A 21,216-nucleotide genomic window follows, 5' to 3' on the forward strand; every position below is an offset into this window, starting at 1 on the left:
ATTCACTTATTCCTCAGTTCCTCACAAAATGTATATTCCTTGTTTTGTCTCATTCATTGTCAGATCCTTCCCACCACTGCTGTACCTTCATCTATTACATTCTCCATTATCCTGGTCCTTGGGTTTTTCCTTGTCATTTCCTTGTCAGGTTGTTTTATTATTTAGTCTTTTGTGTTCCTGGTTTAGTGTTTGATTTCCCGGCTCAGCCGCGCTTTCTGTTCCTTTTAATAAAAACCTCAGTCATCATTCATTGCTTCTGGACTGTTGCATCCCCCATTTGGGCCTTTTGTTACCTCTTCTCCAACAACATTGTGACATTATGTCCCTATTTTGTGTTTCTTTTTCATACATTTATGGATATATATAAATGAGTTAAGGGTCAACCATTATCAACCAACAATCTGAGCCTTATAAGGAGTTAAGGTGCGATCACTTTGACTTTGACTTTCAAGTGACACTATGTGTTTCGACGCATACATTTAAAAAGAAACAAAACGTACCACATGAGGAAAAACACCCTGCACATATTTCTGGTTCCAAAAAGTTAGAAGGCAGCATCATTTAATTGAGACAGGCAGAAAGACGAGGGTGAATAGAAATTAAAAAGCTACAAAATAATGACCCCATAGTGACTACTTTCACAGTAAAAGTACAATAACTCCTGACCGTTTTCTCCACATTCCAGCTGGAAATAAAGATTAGTGTTTGACACAGTTATTCATAGAAAACGAGCTGCCAAAAGTTCAAATTAAACTCATTCCCCTTGGGGGTGAAAACGAGGCAAGATGACATATCGAATGCTCTGAGTACTTTTTCCGAATGTGAGAGTGAGAGTTACCCACCTTCGAGCTCCTCCTTTTCATAGTGGATATTCATCACTGAGCTGGTTCCTCCCTGGTCCACCACCACCTCCTCATCTGGCCTCTGATGGACACACAGTCACACAAAAGACATTGTGATTTTTGTTAAAGACATGTTACATCCCACTGCCCTCTGTCTCAAGCAGTTACATAGTTTATTTGGAAAAGTTAATCACCTTCTTGCCCACGTCAGACCCGAAAGGTCATTATTTCATAAGGTGCCCTGAAACGGAGCAACTACTTGGCCAACATGGCACAGGCCTTTCACTGACAAGAATCAAATTCCAGACAATCTATTCTCAGAGTGTCTGGTACGGACACACATACTGAGGAGGGATACTGAACCACAAACACACCAACACAGATGGACGCCTGCCATAGACAGAGAATGAGTCAGATGGAGAGGGTGAAAGGCTCTACATCCAGGGTAAATCAAATCAAATTATCAGGGTGCCACATCCATCAGTGAGCTGCAGTTGGTAAAGTGCTGCAGGATGCTGCTGATGATACCATCATCCCAGTGACAACGATTTCCAAAATATATTGTTGTCAGTATCATCTGTCCTATTAAAAACAAATGCACAGGGGCTCTGAGGGGACTGTGCTGCTGCGTCGGCTCTGCGTTTCCTAATTTTGTCTTTGCACTTGTGTACGCAACTGCGATCTTTCAACTTCTGATCTCTTGCGGCCTCACAAGTAATATTAAAATGAGCAGATACGGACCCTTGCTGTGTGTTTGAGCTGGATTCAGCTGTTAGAAGTAAAATCAATAGCTACAATTTATAAATAGACTGGAATAGTTCAGCAGATGCATATTTACATAAATCCTACTAGCAACAAAATAAAGTGCTCTTAAACGACAAACTGCATACAACTGCATACAACATGGAACTCCTGATCCTAATTTTATGGATGTGTGTGCAGTTATGAGTATTGTAAAGGAAATATTACTTTTTCAGTGTAACTGATTTCTGTTTTATTCATATAAATTAAGGCAGTAAACACAGTACAAAAAGTCAGTTTTTTGTAAGTATTCCACTGATATCTGTAGGCACTGTTCAGGGTCAAATTTATAAATTTACTTTTTCACATAACTGCAGATGGATGCCACTTAGGGCCACTTGTCTTTTTAATCATGCTTTTGAGGACTTAAGATTACATTTGTGCTAAAGCACACTGTGTATATGCCTTTGCATATTACTGACAGATGTGTGTATCAAGCAGGATCGAGCAGTGATTCCATCAACAGGTACTGACCCCCAAAAAAGAAACTACTTATGAGTCATGTTGTTTCCACTGGCAGAAATGTGATAAATAAACACCATTAGAAGTGTGTGTGTGTCTCTGCATGTATTTTCTCTATTTCTGTATGGCTGTCTGCACACTTACAACCAAAAAGCAACACTGTACTCTCTAAATTCATCAAATTCCTGTAGCCTTCAAATGCTGCTAAAAACTGAATGACAAAGCATATTATCAAAGGAAACTGACAAGAAAAATTAAATCACGGGGTACAAACGGATGAAAATCCCATCTTATCTGAAACAAAACTTCAAATCCAACAACAAAAAGGATTCTGTTTTGCTTTTTGAAAGCCCTCAATGAAATTATAAGAGCTTATAACTCACATGATTTAAAAAAAAAAAGCTGTTTGAGATCCTGAGACATCCACTTATTTCACATGTGCTCTTGCCTTCACCATCTCAGTGCTTTGGGGATTCATTCTCTTTCCATGACTGAGCACTTCATCATCCCAAGACAGCTCTGTCCTTTAAAAGTATAAGGCTACTTAATTAGGAAGTCATTCGTAGGCCAAGCACTGAATGTGATTCATGGTTTTATACTTATATTTATGCATGAGATGAAACTGCGGCGGTAGCAGTAAAGGCTTGTATGTATTTATTACTTTGTCGACTGTAGTAAATACTAATTTCCTGAAATTTCACATGTGATTCATGTGGCAGAAAACAGTCAGAATAGCACTTAATCTTCAAGAGAAAGCAGTCCCATAAAAGAACATACTTTATTTACTACTGCATATAATGTATATCATATCCTAATATCATATCATAATGTGTCTTTGTGTAAAACAATGTGTTCATTTACTCTTCAGTTAGATCACTTGGTTAGTTTAGAGTTTTTACAATTTTCCATATTGTTATCATTTAGGTGCTGTCTTAATGACTTTATTCATTTTTTTATCTGTTTATGCAGTTCCTTTAACAGTGACAAAACAATGAAAAAAATGAAGGGCTTTGTTGATCTATTAAAAAGTAAAGAATGCCCTTTTCAACAGTATTTAGACCCTTGTTATAACGTCAAACTTGTGGGTTCTACTCCATATTTTAATCGATTTTAATTCGGAAAGCAACCTGATTGTTTATATCAGATGTCACACTTGACAACAGTGTGGGCATACGTACAATGAGAAAAATATAATGTTGCCATAGAAATGCAAAGGAAATATTCAGAAACAATAAATGTCTTTTTTCTAAATATGCAGCCTCAACTGCAGAATTTGCAAATGAACCTCAACATTACATCTAGTCCCTGTCATTACGGCAGATCTTAGCCACATGAAGACTTGAGTCACACATGCAAACCAACACACGCTGTACTCTGCCCTGATTCTTTCTCAAACACACACAATATGTTATCAGTCACTGCAGCTGTGCTGGTGAATTAGGGCTTCTATGCATTATGTGTACATGGACTCAGGCTGGAGGCAGTCAGCTGCAATACAGCTGTAGCTTTACCAAAGATACAGACACACAAGAGGATGGATGCAAAAGTGACTCTAAAAGCTCTCTGTCCCAGAAAGGCTGATTCGCAGTCAGATAAGATCAATTTGGATCCATTTGATGCACAAGCATACAGCAAAGAAAGAAAATCACTTTCTAACTGTAAAGCTTATTGAATGAGCACGATAAAGTTGGGTTTCAGAGAGCAGGGGGCACAACATGAAAGAAATAAAGATTAGACTATAGCCAACCGATTTTCAACACTCTTGATATTTCAATGTGACTCCCAGCATGCAGTCATCCTTGTCACAGTTCAGTAACAGCACTTTCCTAATGGTAAATTCATGCAGATAACTGTTTTTTTAACTGGTTAATGGTTCCTTGTCTTTCACATCTCACCTCCCTTGTGTCACATTAAGTGCTTGAGCTAATTCAAATCTCACATGGCATTTTAGGTTTTGTTTGCTCTCTGTGGTTGAGCTCATCCATGACCCTTGAAACATGCACGTGTGTGTGATTTTCCACTGACAGGGAAAATAATCTGTGTGTCGCTGCCGGTTCCTATAACCTGGCAACCGTAGCGTCTGTGTTCACTCCTGTCCTCCAGCTTAATATCAGTGACAGAACTTGGCTGGGTTATGACTCAGTCATTTTCCACGCAGATTAACACTTTTGTGCCACAGAATCGGCCAGCTGACAGCCCAAAATGGCTGCCTGCCCTTGAGGTTCTGTGTTCTGTTAGCATATCTGTGGTAGCCAGCAGTGGCAAACTCACACAGGAGCAGCCTTGTTGCAGACGAAAAAGCACATGATACAAATGAATTAAAAATAAAAACTGTCATGTGAATTCAATGAGCTTGAACTCAAGAGCATTGTATTCTGACAAACACAATGCTTTCGGAGAGCTTGTTTTAGAAGCACATCACAAGAATTTACAGCCTCAAATCGTCAGTTTGCCCTCAAGACTGCTCCAAATACCACTTCCTCAATTTTGTCTTGACTTTTGAAAACCTTTAGGAGGTTTTTTGACATTCTGAATACAGCCAGTCCAGGGGATATTGCATAACTTTGTGCAATACAATATTCAATGCAATAATGTTCAAGAATGTGTGTACATTTAGTGTTTGATAATCTCATCACTTCAGTCAAAAGCTTCTATCTATCATTTATTGGCTTGTATCAATCAGAGTGTTGATGACAACATGCAGCCTTCTTTTCAGTATTCATACAGGTCCTTGGCAAGTGTTTTAATTCAGATTCGAAAGAATGTGACCCCATAATGTGATAATACAATCCCACCTCGATCAATTATTGATAATAAACTAATGTAATCTACCCAATCAAGTGCAATTTGGTCTTTCTGCTTGGTGCATTTGTAGGTTTTTGTTTCGGCCCACAGCACAGTTTCACATGATGATGACTTTAGGTGCCGTTGTCCAGAGTCTCAGCATGTAAAAGCCAAAAATAGAGAAATGCTATCTCTCTGCAGTGTTTGACAGCGGAAGAGATTTGAGATGTGTTTTACAGCAGAGTAGATTGTCCTAGAAAAATGATAGATTCCCAGAGCGGTATTGAATAGTACAGTCACAGACACTGTCCTATTTAGGATGATGATAAACGTCACTTTCATACAGAAAGTCACTCTAGAAACATCACATAAAGTTCATACTATGATTTTGATATGAGCTGATTACTGAATTTATAATCTACAACAACCTTTCCTTATGACCAAGCCTCTTTTTATGACTTAATCTTTTATCTAAAACCCATTTTCTTGTTTTATAAGCTAAACTCATGCAATGAGTTTCTGCCTTCCACTTTAGCTTTTTTAAGACTTTTTAGAATTTAACATGTCTTAATAATGTTAAAGTGTGTCAAAGTGAAAACCACTAAAGTGGTCATTGGTCTTAACAAGTAGAGCAGCAATGATTTGTATCCCGGTGCCCTGACTGAGCAGGGCAATCGATGTGCTGCAACACAATGATTTCCCAATCCATCAGCACTGTGAGGGACCTGCGATCGGACTCAACTAGTAAAAACACAGCATGTTTGCTGCCTACTATGGAGAAGAAAAGAAATAGCAGACAATACTTGTACACAGAATAACAATTTTTCCAACATTTATTCGCAACTAATGTTTGTGGATTTCAAGGCATTGCCTGACTTCCTCCCTGTTCCAATCAGATTAATGTGTTCTTACCTTATATGTGCTCTCCCAGCTGTATGGAGCTAAACCAAAGCCACACAGTTACTGTCTAAATATGTTTACTGGCATCATATGCACCTGCCTGTTGCTCCAAAGAAAGAAGAATTATATTCTGCACATGTTGTTATAAGACAATATGGTCACCTTGCTCAGTAACAAAGATAACCCTCAGCTACAGTACTGTCAACGAGACTTGAGCTATGCTTCATTTTATCATAGCTGTAGTGTATAAAGGCAAACATTTAAATGAAGTATTTGGTATGACAACCTTTACTGGTCATATTTGGTATGACCACCATCACTCCATAAGACCTGTCGCCACTGATTTTCAGTCCAATTTGTGTTCCATACCTCAACCCTTTCTCCCTGTTTCCCTTACTTAAGAACGTCTTGATAGCCATCCTTCCATGGAGCCCATTTCTGATGAGGCTTCATGAGGCCTGCTACCTCTTATTTTGTCCTCCACTTGTCCAATTTCAAATATACTATTTCATGCCTGTCAAACTTTATTATCTTTGACGTTTTTTCACAAATCCATCCTAAGAAATTGAAACATATTCAATCTGTCTTTATGACAGGCTGCCAGTAACAAAGAATTCATTGAAAAAGCAGCCAATATCAAAAGAAAAACTTTGAAAGACCTTCCAAAAGCCTGGGAACTACTGTTCAAGATCACTGAAAAACATGACAAGAAAGTCTGGCTGCTTGGAAACAAAACATTAGGAAATGAGGGATGGCTCAAGACTTAGACAGTACTTTGAATCAGGACTGAAGACAACAGCCCTTCAAGACATTTAATGGTAAATTCATAGAAGTCCATCCATGATTCAACAACACGATACGCTTCAATTCAATTTAGACAGATTGATCATTACATATTTTGGTATAATAAAACTCTTCCTGAATAATTCTTTTGAGACCAATTTGCATCACCTTCACTGTCTGCCCACACTAATGCCACCCCAATTCCTTTCAAAGCTGACCCCTATCACGCCGTCCCTGAAGCATCCGGAGCTGACAGCAAAGACACAGATCCTGGCTCTGACAACTGGGCCTGTCACTTTCTGATGAGGGTTTGTGTCTGAGAGTCAAGACTGGGACTCGGTGCCATGTCCTAAGGCTACTGCCACCTCCATAGCAACATCACCATTCTGCATTAGGCACTTGTGACAGTGCTCCACTCGGAGGAGTGGTTAAATAATGTGTAAAAAGGAAAGAAGAGGTAATATTGAATAGGTGACACAGGAAGGGACAGAGCTAGAGAAGAAAGGATAAGAGGGACGGCTATTTTGACAGCATCAGCCCACGGGTAGCATGAGTCATATGCACCTTTTTCAATGCCATGCATACAATTCTGCCTCATTACAGCTCTCACTCTCTCTAATTGTTGATGTTGTTTTTTTCTACAAATATTACAGCAGATTGGATGGCTTTGTGGGTTGTGGACTGTAACGTATCATGAGTAAAAACTGCAGTTTTGCTATATACAACATGTTATCAAATTGAGACAATAAAAGATTAAAGAAACAAAAACAAACACTGAACCCTTTTTTATATATATGTACATATACATACATTTTATTTGCATAAACATGATGAAGAACTACTGATCCTCACAACACCTTTGTAGATTTTTATCATAGCACAAAAGAAGCATCAACAAAAAAGACTTAAAAGAGAAGTTACTCATGCTTGTCAGTCTGAAAAATATTAAAAAAACACCTCTGAAGATTTTAGACTTGTCCACAGACAGATTGTGTACAAATGGAGGAAATTCAAAGCCATTGTTACTCTTCCTCTGAAAAAAAACTCACTCAAAGATCAAGGCGTCTAGTAGTCTGTGAAGCAAGAAAGAACTCAACTTTTATGCAACTACGGCCTCTCTAACAATGGCTAATATTAATAATAATCCTGAGTCCACCAGTAGAAGGGAAAAACAATTGTGTGCAAGGCAGGACTACAAAAAAAAAAGGCTATGCTCTCCAAAAATAACATTGCTGCCTGTGCGCACTCTGCTAAATATCACATGGACAAGCCAAGTCGGAAAAAGTGTACAGAGATGCAATCAAAATACAACTTTTTGGTTTAAATGTTATGACTGGAGTAAGAAAGACACTGTGTTTGAGGATGAGAACCTTATCCCATCCGTGAAACATGGTGGTGGTAGTATCATGATTTTGGCATGTTTTACCATAACTAGGTCATGACAGATTGCCATAATTTATGTAATAATGGATTCTGATGATATAAGTCAGGATGTTGGTCTATTGAATGCATCTAAACAGGAAGCGGGTTGAGTAGCAACACAACCCAGAGCACACAAACAGTTCCATCAAAGAATGCTTAATGAAGAATAAAGCTTGTGTTTCATAGAACCTACACCAAATATATGATCAAGGGAGTTGATAGTGGGAGTTGATAGTGTAGTGGTATGATTGCCACCTCATGTGGGAGACCTGGGTTCAAACCTATCAGCAACCCTATCTGCCTCCCTGTAAGTGGCTTTGGATAAAGGCATCTGCCAAATGCATAAACAATAATCCAATGGAAATATTATTGAAGGACCTGAAATAAGCAGCTTATTTGGACTCCTTTTACAACTCCCCCAATATCTGAAAGTTGAATCTAAGTGAGATTAAGAGGAAACAACAACAACTAAAACATCATCCAAAGTGATATGCTGTACAGCTCAGAGGCATTAAGTTAGCGTTATTGTTGCACAAAGGGGGTCAATCAATCATGCTAAATACTAAACACAAATGTTTAAGTGGTGAAATATTTTTTCTTATTTATCTGATTGGGTTGTCCTGATCTACTGTTATGACTTAAAATGTTAAAATGTGATGACGCTGATGCTAAGATAGGGGAAAGTCTCACAAACTTTCAAGCACCGACTACACATTAGTCCACTGACTCACAAGAAGTTTGAGAATTTATTTGCAATTGCAAACTAAATAATCCCCAATGAACAGTGGTTCTGGGCAAGCCACACTACTGTTCAAGAGTTTTCCAGTATGGAGGAATATATCTAATACTCACAAATTCACAATGTAGACAAAACAAATTTAAAATGACATAAATTTAGTCATCAGACAGAGGACTATGGATCGCTCCCACTAAATTTAACCTAGAAATTCCAACGCAAGCTTGGGACAGATGCTAAAAAGCTGCTGGTAAAAGGCTGAAGTGAGGAAGAAAGTTCGGTACATGTACATATATGTTTACGAGTGTTACTGTAAGTTAGGAATCGCTTGAATTACCTACAGCATTTATGTGGCAAAGTGCTGTTTAAAAAAGAGCATATTAGTTTCTGCACACTCTGATTGTGCCTTTCTTTTCAGTCCCTTTTACTTTTTACAATTAATCTAGTCGGTGTTACATTTTATATTATCCATCTGTCTTGTTACGAGCAAACAAGACAGTTCTCATGTATACAGTGTTGTTTTTAGTAACGTTCATTATAACCAATGATCTGACATTCCTGGGCTCTTCAACAACACTTTTGGTGAATATTTCAACAGGTTTCAGCTGGAGAAAGCTGCCAACAGAGCTGACTGAACACTACAGGTATGGTGAAGAGCCAATCCTTAGACATGTGTCACTACACTAAACTCACATAACCAGACTCTTTGACAACTTCCTCTCCTCCTCTAAAAGCTGTCTAATCATATCAGAGTCTTCCCAGCTCATTCCTGGTTCTTTTCCACATCTCCTGGCCACAGATGTTTTTATAAATCACCATGATGACATCACTGGGGTAGGCTGCATCAAGTCCATTCAGCTATCATACTGCATGCCGAGGTGGTTTTACTTAAAAGTGTTGCTGTGTGCCAGCTTGAATACAGCTCTGGCACGGTCACAGGTGCATTTGTTCGCACTGACTGCCCGTTTATAGGCTGAAGGAGGATTTGATAGAAATCACACTCTTCACTGTCCGTCCTCTTCCTACTGGCCAGGACCGGCAAACGGCGAACAGGTGTGGAAGTACACAGAGTTCTTCACGAAGCGCCGTGTAAGAATGGCGTCAAGGTCAACTGGGGGTAACGACATTTAAAAATGAATAACCAAATAAGTTAGCAAATACATTAAATGAGAGATCGTCCTGTCAAAAGCAGGATCATTTTCATCACACACCCGAGCTCGGGACATGCAGTTGACATTTTAATGGGCGCTGTGCAAGGCTGTGATCAATAATCTGCTGCACTCTCCCAATAATGTGGCCGCGGCATTTCCACAATACTTTCATTTTCTTCTGCTTGAGCAATAGTCACAGTAACTGAGATTTTTCAGTGCAATGCCACGTGACAAGAACTGGTGCACGTGTTCGCACCCCAGAAAAAACATTATCTAAATTCTCCGAATACATCACCCCTCAGCTCAGAAAAGGCAACAGAACACCTCACCCCTTAAGTCCTCTGAAAGACGAAACATCTCGAGCTAATGCAAGAGGATCTATCCACTTATGAAACACTTCCTTAAATGTCACACACACCATATTGGAGTTTCTATTAACGCAGATCATTTAGGGGCTACAGTTGGAGCCTGGAACTGTCTGCTCTGCACCAGCCCATAGAGCCATACTAGATGAATAAAAGGCACTTTACCTGGTAGCACAGCATACTCTCGGGCTGGGTGACGGGATTGCTCATGGTTTCAGGGTTAAATTACTCAGCGTTCACGTAGTGTAAAGGTGAGTTTCACTGAGCCTGCAGTCAGCCTCTCGGCGCTGTCTTAGGACGCTGAAATAAGTAGTCACGAGTTGGCCGCTGTAGTTTCTTCTTTTGCTTCAGACATGTTGACAGCTGACATCTCATTCAGATGGCGAAAATGGTGAAACTGATTATTGTGCCCCTTCCCTGTGTTGTCATGATCTCTCCGCCGCACCTCCAGCTCCCCTCCCTCCTGTCCTGCCGGTTAGAGCAGGATGCAGAGCATCACTGCAGCCTCAGCCAATCAAATCAAAGCGCAGAGGCACACACTAGGCTGCAAGGCTCTGCTGCTAACCAGTAAGGCCAATTAGTCTAGAGAGTTGCTTAATCATACTGTACAGTTTAGTTGAGTTCCAGCTGCGACATGCTGTGACCGCTGTGCACAACTTTTACAACAAGCGTTAAACCCAGCAAAAAAATGTCGTCATTAAATATAAAAGTGTGTGGTCTCTACCGGGATCTGTTCATAAGACTGAACTCCTGTGGACAGATCTCAGATTCCATCTATCTATCTATCTATCTATCTATCTATCTATCTATCTATCTATCTATCTATCTATCTATCTATCTATCTATCTATCTATCTATCTATCTATCTATCTATCTATCTATCTATCTATCTATCTATCTATCTATCTATCTATCTATCTATCTATCTATCTATCTATCTATCTATCTATCATTGAAATTCAACTTATTTTGGACAATTTTTAAAAAAAAAAGTGATTTCAACAACTCAACAATCAAACCCATGTCTTTACTTTATATTTACATTATTTACATTGGAACTTCCTATTTCAATTCAGGCTACATATAAAGTCAGACAAGACATGAATACTCAAAACAAATAAATAGAGAAGTGTTACATTTCACTATTTAGCAACAATATCCATATATACCATATGATGGATATTACAAAGTCATTGATTATTGAGAACCTGAAAGACCCACCCCAGGCCTCAGTTTGTGCGACTGATGGCTTGTGTGTCTGAGCAGGCGGTGAGCAGCACTGGAGCACCAAAGGAACTGTACAACACTCTGTAAGTGTACACACTTACAGAGTGTTTACACTTACAGAGTTTTTGACCGTGTACACCTTACACTTCCAGTACAAGTACGAGTCCTGCCATCTTCAGAAATATTCAGATTCTGCAGTTGTTGGGTCAGGAGGTTGAGTACAGGGAACTGGTCGACTGCTTTGTGGCACAGTGTGTGATCATCTGATTTTGAATATAAACAAGACAAATGAGAAAATTATGAATTTAAATTAGGTGCAGGAATAAGTTAAACACTATTTCTAAACAGAGAGAAGAGGCTGAGGACGACTTATACACAGGCATATGCCTAGAAAGGAGTGTTCGGCTGTTTATAAGAGGGAAAGGCTCTTCAGCAAGATATTGCATATTATCTGTAAGTCTGTGGTGGAAAGGGCAATTCTCCTTACAGCAGCCTTTTATTGGAGCAGCGGCACAAATTCCAGTGACTCGAAGAATCTGAACCCTAGAGCTGACTGTGTAAAGAAGAATGTTCCACAGGCTTTTCAGCAAAGTGACGACACTGCCCACCGTGTGCACAACATTCTGTATTGACATACTGATAAAACAGAGTAGTGTCTCCAGTCATAGGCTTCTGTAGCTTTGCTGCAAGACGGACCGGTGAAAGAACAGAAAACTATGATAAATTTAATGATCACAGTAAATAAATTGATAAAGAATGAAAAAAGCAAAGTGAAGAGAGGTGTTGGGTCAAGGCTGTTGGTCTCCAAGCGCTTTAGATCAACAGCAGTATAAGTATAGGGATCTCAGGAGACCCTGAGCAAACAAACTTTATCAAACAGGAAAACTGTCACCTCCGTCTTAAAGGTAGAGAGGGGTCTGCCTCCCAAGCCCATACTAGGAGTTTGTTCCACAAGAAGGGAGTGTGACATCTGATTATACTTCTGAAAACTCTAAGAAACACAAGTAAGCCTTCAGACTGAAGGTGAAGTGCTCTGTTAGGAAAATATGCATCTAAGGGGGTCTTTAAGATACCTTCTTATGAGCAGAAATTGAATTTCAACATCTCTACAGTTTAAACTGGAGTTGTAAAAACTATGTTCATCTGAAAAGCTCTTTATTTTAAGTTATTTAACACTCTATTGCAGACAGGATAAAAATTGTAGAGCCGTAATTCAGTTTCTTTCCATTTGAAACTGATTTCAGATGTCCAGCAGGAAATCTTCCTGGAGAAGTGACAGCATTTTTGCCAGTCATACTGAGGGGCTTTCAATTTAGGATATCCAGAATCGCATTCTTGAATGAAAAGTCAGAAAAGTGTTTTATGAATACCAACAGTACAATTCTGGATGGGGGGGGGGGGGGGGGGGGGGGGGGGAATCATATATTGGACATCTACAACCCAAGTTGTTTGATTTCAGTTTACCAAAAAAAAAAAAGAGTTCCAGACATCAGACATCCAACTATCATAACCAAAGATATGGTGTGTATGGTAAAAAAAAAGTCAGTATTGATATAGACATACAAAAAATTAAAACCAGTTAGAATATAGTTTTAATGTGTCTAAAATCAAAATTTTACATGTTTTATATGCAACTATACAGTTTTTTTTTTTTTTTTAGAAACTGTATTTCAACACATATGAAACTTTGATTGCACTGGTCAAAATAAAGTTTATATAGGTATAGCCCCCCCCCGCCAAAAAAAACAACGTACTGTTGTTTCATATCCAACAACTTATGAAGAAGAAATATTGTCTTCATCAGTAAGAGTTGCTGTACTGAGAAGTTTGAATTGTTATGTGAGACCAAAGACAGTAACATGATGATTTCATTAATTGTGTACAATGCACTAGATTGGAATGTACTAGAAAGCCTCTAGCGCCATCTGGTGGGAGATCCAACCGCTGTGCAAGATTTATGTCAAATATGTAGAAATGTATAGGTACACAGGTAAAAGTAGCCTATAGCTCACCTTTCACTCAGTGACAGCGATGCTTTACTTATTTTAACCAAGATAGAATCCTCGTCCTTTAACACGGTGACACATGTTCACCCAAGGAAAGGATCAAGTAGCGTTGATCCAGTTATGCTTTACTCCTCACTGACCTCTGTATGAACCTTCGATCAAGACACACATGGGAGAGTGCGTACCTGTCACACTTGATTGGATTTAGTTCAGCAAGTTTTCTCGCTTCAACCACGTGATCCCTTAAATTTACCGGGCACAAGCTCAGATTGCAATGTCCACACAAAAGTTGTATCGTGGTGTGCTGCTACGGCTTCTTTTTTTTTTTTTTTTTACTGTTTTTTTTTTATGCATGTTGCTCGCACGTAAGAGCCACCATGCAATTTCTGGGGTCTTATAAGTGTTCCGCTTTTCTCACCGCATGAGTAAAAGTGGTGGACCTTTCATCGACCAGCACAGCCTCCAGGTTCCTTTGGGTGCGGTTGTTATGGCAACTATAAACATTGTGTGGGAGCATGGACGGTTGTTATAGGAACTGACTGCGGGACCTTGTAGGAAGCCGGACGGATCGAGGTCTATGGACAGAGCGGTGGAATCACAATTGAGGTGCCATCATAGATATTTATCGCAAAGTACCAGTTTTTTTTATTATATATTTTTTAATATTGAGAATCGTTTTAAGACTATTTTTTAAGCATGTCCAATCGTTGTCAATCAAAGCAAAGACAAGTTGCACACTAATTCATGGTCGTTCATTGTGACTATAGGCAAAACTGCTGTGTGGTAAGTCATATTTGCATGTGCGCGCGCCTTAACTGCGCCTATGTTCGTGAGCATGACAGACTCAGTCAGTCCAAATTAAAATGCCTGCTTGACCCAATTTACATCCTTCTTCAGTGGCTGCACAGATATAATGTGTCACATGTCATACTATTTATAGAAAAGCTTGCTCTGTATTTTTCATGTGCAGTGGGAATTATCTCGTTCAGATCTACTGTGAAAATCTGCACAGATTATCTTATAATTTATGAATCAGTGTGATTTTGTATCTTGTAATATACATGGATATCTTCTTCATTCTTCCTCTTCCTCTCTGTATATTTATCAGTTGAAGAGGAAACTTTCTAGAGCTTACATCAGCAACAAATGCCAGGTAAGTGAACGGACACTGTTTGTACAAAGCAAGCAAATTTTAGTACTTTATTTCTACATTTGACCAATAAATTTGTCCCAGTGTTTCAGTCCACAGTTTCTCCTCTTGAGGGGAGGTTACATCGCAGTGTGCCAAGCCTGCCTGCAATCAAACCAGACAGGCTGAGAACAGCTAAAGCAGTGGTGGAAAAAGCAGTGAAGGTGTTAAAACGTAAAAAAAAAAACAGGTTATATCTCAGCATAATCCCACTACTGTAGGTTGTTTAACTATCTCTCCTCTGCTTATTCTAAGTTGAGGAAGGTATTTTCAGTGCAGGGACCTTATCCTGTGATCCGCGCTGCCTTATTGGCCAGAGGGTGGGTGGAACGGCGTTTACCCAGTCCGGTCCAGAGAGGACCTCATTGCCACAGTGATGAGGAGGAATATGGTAGTTATGGAAACGCTAGTGCTGATTTTACTGATGAGGAAATTAGTTTGAAAATTAGTCATGTTAGTGTAACACATTTGGGATCTCTCAGGTTTAATAAAAAGCCCTACATACATACACAGAAAGCAGCAAAATGTAAGGCCTCTCACTTATTTTCAAAAGTAAACTTCATACCACATCACAATTAGAAAGATTTGTTTTAATCATCCAGTTGTTGTAGTATTTAGATTTTGTCCAATTGGTCAGTAATTTCTTCCTTTAACTGTAAAAGTAACAAGTCTACTTTCACATGAGTGTAACTGGATCACTGGACAGATAGATGTCTCCTCACTTGATAAATGATACATTTTGAACCACATTACAGACAAAAAAACTCTAATGCAGACCCCTACTTTACTTTACACACTCAAACACACACACACTTCTTATTTCTTTACAGAGAGAGTGGATGAAGGCGAGAAAGACGAGAACTCTGACGACATGTATTACCTGATGGTAAGATAACGTCTAAGAGACCCAGCTCACTCAGCACTGATGTTTTGCACAGCATGAAAACAAATACTTATTTTTGTCATTTCGCTTAACTCATCCTAGTCACGCCTGGTTCGAAATGAAACAACGTATTTCTACTGGACGACACGACGGGACTGGATAGACTGTCACTTCTTACAGAATGACCAAATGACCAATCACTTTGCAAATGCTGGAACCTTTACTACAAAGGTTTCTAGAAGTTTCTAATTACTGAGCAACAGAAATGCTTTCTTTTTTTTTTACTTGGGCAGATATGGACTTGCTCCTCTGGTCTCCTCATTCACATAACCTTGTTTCTCTCAGGTCGGGCTGTGCATGAATTTGCGTAACCTTCAGTGGTTTGATACTGCGGATCCTGATACCTTCTTCCCAAGATGCTACAGGCTTGGGGCAGAGGATGACAAGCAGGCATTCATAGGTCTGCTGTGTGACCCTATTACACCAACCCATAGTCAGGAAGCTTTTTCTTCTACATATAAAAATCTGATAAGATTCTCAAGTGTAAATGGGATATTTTTCAATTAAAAAGGAAAAAAATAAGTGTCAATTAATGTCAATACATTGTTTTACAGTAAGTTTACTTGCTGCCTGTCCTTTCTCTTTCATGTTCCATCTCTTCATTTACTCATTTACTTCATGAAAATGAAGAGGACTTCAGGAGGACTGCCTGTACCTGCCTGCTGCAGCATGTGGTTGAAACAAGTAGAAGAGAAGAATCAAAGGGTGAGGAGCAAATAACAAAGAACAGTGGATCAGAAGGTATCAGTCCACAGTCAAAACTCAATTAAAATACATGATGTTTCATATGAAGAAAAAGAAGAAGCTGTATTCTCCTTCAGTGCTAATCTTTCTCTCTCTCTCTCTCTCCAGAGTTGAATGATATGGAACATCAACTTGTAGGTCCAGAAATGATTGACACAGCCTTACGTGTGTGTCAAGAGTTTCTCAGTGTTTTAAACCATAGTGACATTGATGTAACTGCAGAGACTCCCCCCTCTGTGGAGGAACAGCAGTGGGACACCTTTCTGCTGGATTACTACATGGTTGTGCAGTGAGTATTTTTTCTGGAAGATTCCATTGTTTGCTAAAATGATCCCTTCTATGTCAGAATAATTATATCTGCTGTACTGTTTGTTCATTCAGTGTCATCTAGAGGTCAACAAAGACTCATACATGTATCTTTGATGTCTGGGTTCTTATTAGGATGGGAGAACATTTGGGGGGAAAGTACTGTGCACTATTCAAAGGCGTGTATATTTCAGTTCCTTATCTCCTAATTTGAGTTTAATTTAATAATCAAAAGAAAAGGAAGCAATAAAAAAATCAAAACAAAGAGGATTTTGTTGATAGCAATAATATATATTTGAAATTGATGTTTTTATTGCGAATGTTAGTGAATATCTGACATGGCAACTCTTGATTTGGGTTACCTATAATATGATGTTTATTAGGCATGTTATTCGTATTTTTATTTTATACCAAACATATTTTTAAATTGTCCTAGTTCCACAGATCTGTATACGATAGGGTTTTCGTTCTTATTAACGAAGTCCCACCTTAAACAGAAAGAACCACACGAGAGATCAATATCAAGTTCAGCTTTTGCAAAAGGGGAGAGCCGTCGCTGCTTCAGCCGCAGGTGTATGTGTCTGAGCAACCTCCAGCAATCTCCGACTCCCTCCCTGCAGCAGCCTGGTTTTATTCAAAGATAAGAAAAGGGGAAGAGCTTTACAAAACAAAAGGTTGCATAGAAATTTCAGAGCGTGTGACTCTGTCTAATGTTTAGATATTGAGACACATCTGCAACTTCAGAGTGTGAGACCTTGACGATAATCATTCAAAGAGATCTACAAACTAGTTTGAATCAGGCATTGTGCGTTGTAGTTTGAACTCAGTTGAACTCATTTGACCTCTGGAAGGCTCTGTCCTGAAGCATCTCCCTTTGTTCATACTCACACACACGTTTCATCATCACATGATGAGAACTAATGCAGTATAAGATCCATACATCACATACATGATTTTTGTGGCATAGCATATGAGTGCAATGAAAGCACAGGAATATAATTGTAAAACCGGGTATATCATGAGATAACAACTAAAAACTCTAACAGTATACTAATGACATAAAATGTACAAAAGTATGTATTTGTAATTCTGATATTGTATATTTTTAGCAAAGGTGCAGTGATCAGGGGCAGCAGTGTGTTTGTGGAGCGTTGTGAGGCCATGTTAGCCAGATTACAGGAAGTTTGCCCTCAGCTGAGCACTGATGGGCTAAACAACATCTGGATTATCAAACCAGGAGCCAAGTCAAGAGGAATAGGTGAGACATTCATTTATATAGAAACAGTAATTCAACTGATCTAATATTTTTTTTTTTTTTTTGTTGCTATCTCACACATATTAGAGATGACAATCAAAACTTTGTTGACCCTGAACATCACGGTTGCCGCGCAATGTCTTAAATTTCTAACCTGGAGCAGATCCAAACAACTTTAATAATCTGCGTCCCATTTCCAATTTACCCTTCCTCTCCAAAAACTTTAAAAAGTAGTTGCAGCACAAACCCATTCCTGTTTAACCAATAACAACTTGTATGAACAATTGCATTCTGGTTTCCATAGCACTGAAACAGCACAAAAAATCACTAATGACCTCCTCATGGCAGCTGATTCTGGTTTACTCACCGTTCTCGTCTTTCTCGGTCTGAGTGCGGCCTTCGACACCATATCCCACTCAATTTTCTTAAACTAAACAGTTTTTTCCCGAACAGAACCAAATCTACACTACCCAAAGCTGATGATTTTTCCAGCTGACAACTTCTCTACCCCCCCCTCCTCTCAGGTTAACAGTTAATGTGTCATTACAGTCCCACATCAGTAACATCGCTCGGTCTGAATATTTCAGTCTACTCAACATTAATCGTCTCCTCTATATCTGTCTGACCTTGTCCATATTGCTACCCCCTCCCACTCCTCCAGATCCTCCTCCTTACTTCACCTCTCTCTCGCCACCAGCTCTGGAACTCTCCAGACACCCACTGGACATCAGTAACATCAACTGTCTTTCTATTTTCAAGTCCAAACACAAGACTAACCTGTTTAAAATAGCTTAGCCCACTTAATCTCTGACACACTGGCCCATATTACAATGTTTTTAGATTTTTGTACATTGATTTTATGTCTGTTTATTGTTCAGTGTTCTTGAGTATTTTGACAAGCGCCTTCAAATAAAATGTATTATTTTTTATCACATAGAAAGGATGGTGTGTATTACTCATGCTTTTTTTGCACAAATATTGGTGCCTTAATAACCACGTCATCTACAGCCTCATGCACACTTACATTTATGTTGTCAAAGTTTTTTTATTAAGATTTTAAGTGATTCTTGTGTCACCCCTTTTGTCATGTCACCCCCCCCCCCATAAGGAATTATGTGCATGAATCGCCTGGATGAGATTTTGTCACTCGTGGATACTGACAGAGCCCTGATGAAGGAGAGAAAGTGGGTGGTTCAGAAATACCTGGAGCGTCCCTTGTTGGTCCATGGCACAAAGTTTGACCTACGTCAGTGGTTCCTCATTACTGACTGGAATCCGCTGACTGTCTGGTTCTACAGGGAGTGCTACATTCGGTTTTCCACTCAACCCTACTCAACAAAAACACTAGACAGGTCAGAGAGAGGGTCAGACAAAGACAATAATTTACTCTCTAGCTGCATGTGACCTTTACAGCATCTTATATCAAGTGTACTCTGAGTGTACACAGTTCTTTAAAGCACATTTTACTCCTGTATTCATTTCCTGTATTCTTCTCAGCTCAGTCCACCTATGCAACAATTCCATCCAGAAGCACTTTCAGCCTTCTTGTGACCGCCACCCAGGAGTGCCTGCGGACAACATGTGGTCCTGCTCTCAGTTTCGCTCTTTTCTGCAGCAACAGGGCCGTGAGAAAGACTGGGAGGCAGTGGTGGTCCCAGGTATGCAGCAAGCGGTGGTCCACGCCCTACAGACGGCCCAGGACCTGGTCGAGCCCCGTAAGGCAAGCTTTGAGCTTTATGGAGCCGATTTTATGTTGGGCAGAGATCTAAGGCCTTGGCTTCTGGAAATCAATGCCAGTCCAACTATGGCCTGTTCTACCACTGTGACTGCTCGGCTTTGCCCTGCTGTGCAGGTGGACACGCTGAGGGTTGTGCTGGACCGACGGACTAATCCTAATGCTTACACTGGAGGCTTCCAGCTAATCTACAAACAGGTTGGGCGATCTTCAGAGTGAATATATGTTTTTTCCATCATGATTCTTTTGAATGATTGATGTTATACAAAATTAACTAATTCAGTTTATTTCCAGGCTGCAGTAGAAGTTCCTCACTATGTGGGAGTGAGCCTACTGGTGGAAGGAGCCCCCCTTCGGCAACCCAGGCCTCTTCCCCATAGACAGACTGTCACCTCTAACACATCTCTACCTGTTCACTTCTCCTCTGACCAGTCACCGCCAGTGGAGGTAGAGAAAGAATACCAACCATCGGGTCAAAAGCCCCACATGACGACTGCTTTTTACCGCTCAGGTAAAGAAAACCAAGAGAGAAAGATGCTGCTGACATATATGTCTCCAAAAAGAGAACGTGAGAAGAGAGCAGAGGTTCAGAATGGCCCCCGTGTTCGTAGGTCCTACCATGAGCCGTTAGTGATTCGCACCAAACCTCAGAGGAAAGCGCAACGGTGTGGTCGAAGTCTTCGTGTTAATGGAGCAACCCTCGTGCCAAAGAGTTTTTCCTTCTCCCTCAGCCCACCTCTGAGCATGTCAGTGGATAAAACTGAGTCCAGTACAGCTCATGGAGCACAAATTTCCCGATCCTTTCTTCCTAAGACAACTTTTGAGCCCCAACACAGGATTTCTGCTCAGGTCTGTCCTCTATTCCAGGGTCCCCTACCAAGTCTGGAGGTGCGTCGCTTGCGACCAAATAATGTAACTGGAACCTCTGTCCATCGTAACTCAGGCTTTTCATCGTATCCCAGCATCGACAAGCATCAGCTGTTCTTCCATTCACAACGACAAAGCATTGACAGATGCAAAGGAGAGCAAAAGTACTAAAGAGGTTTGGGGCTGACATGATGGAAATCAGCTGAACGAGTCGAAGAGACTTTCTTTGTATTAATCAGATGAAAGCAAATGATGAGCATACTACTATATTAAGCTTTTTGTATTGCATTTTTACATGATTGTTAGACAATTGTGTATATAAGTACTCTATTCAGATTATGCAGATTTCTTTCTTTCTTTTTTTTCTAGTTGTAGTTGTAAGTATTTGAGCTCGCCAGCAGGTGGTAATAAAGTGCCAATGATCAAGCTGCATAGGCCATACCTCAGCTTCTGCATGAAATAAAAGCTTGGGAAAGAAACGGCAGTTCTCATCCAGATTGGTGTCTTTGTCACTTGTTTAATTAGACCTCCATATTGCTTTAGCACCTCTATAACCAAAAAGTCCAAATTTATTGGTACCTTATGAACTTCCACAATGATAAAAGTGAATAAAGGATGTAAGTGTTCATGAGGAAGTCCAATCTGTTGGTATGTGTCTTAGAAATGCATAGTCTCAAAGTGGATAGAATGAAAGAAAT

General features: G+C 39.7%; 2 protein-coding genes across 2 annotated transcripts in view; one reads left to right on the forward strand and one right to left on the reverse strand.

Moving 5' to 3' along the window:
- The window catches only part of slc4a8 (solute carrier family 4 member 8), a 35,015-nt gene extending 24,333 nt beyond the window's left edge, over positions 1-10,682 (reverse strand). Inside the window, exons 1-2 of the mRNA XM_072382318.1 lie at positions 10,412-10,682; positions 843-924 (exon numbers count right to left, since the gene is read on the reverse strand). Of these exons, the coding sequence (XP_072238419.1) occupies positions 843-924; positions 10,412-10,456 (127 nt within the window). The 5' untranslated portion in view covers positions 10,457-10,682. The remainder of the gene's footprint in view (positions 1-842; positions 925-10,411) is intronic.
- A 3,632-nt stretch (positions 10,683-14,314) lies between these two features.
- Positions 14,315-20,766, forward strand: ttll3 (tubulin tyrosine ligase-like family, member 3). Its single transcript, XM_072383045.1, has 12 exons — positions 14,315-14,326; positions 14,662-14,832; positions 14,924-15,077; positions 15,499-15,554; positions 15,654-15,782; positions 15,897-16,011; positions 16,242-16,352; positions 16,464-16,644; positions 17,771-17,919; positions 19,025-19,268; positions 19,414-19,849; positions 19,946-20,766. Exons 1-12 carry the CDS (start codon positions 14,315-14,317, stop codon positions 20,687-20,689), a joined length of 2,502 nt encoding a protein of 833 aa, XP_072239146.1. The 3' UTR covers positions 20,690-20,766.
- The last annotated feature ends 450 nt before the right edge of the window (positions 20,767-21,216 follow it).

Source organism: Leuresthes tenuis, unplaced genomic scaffold (genome assembly GCF_036924035.1).
Source record: "Leuresthes tenuis unplaced genomic scaffold, fLeuTen1.0.hap1 SCAF_3, whole genome shotgun sequence".
Taxonomy (NCBI): Eukaryota; Metazoa; Chordata; class Actinopteri; order Atheriniformes; family Atherinopsidae; genus Leuresthes; species Leuresthes tenuis.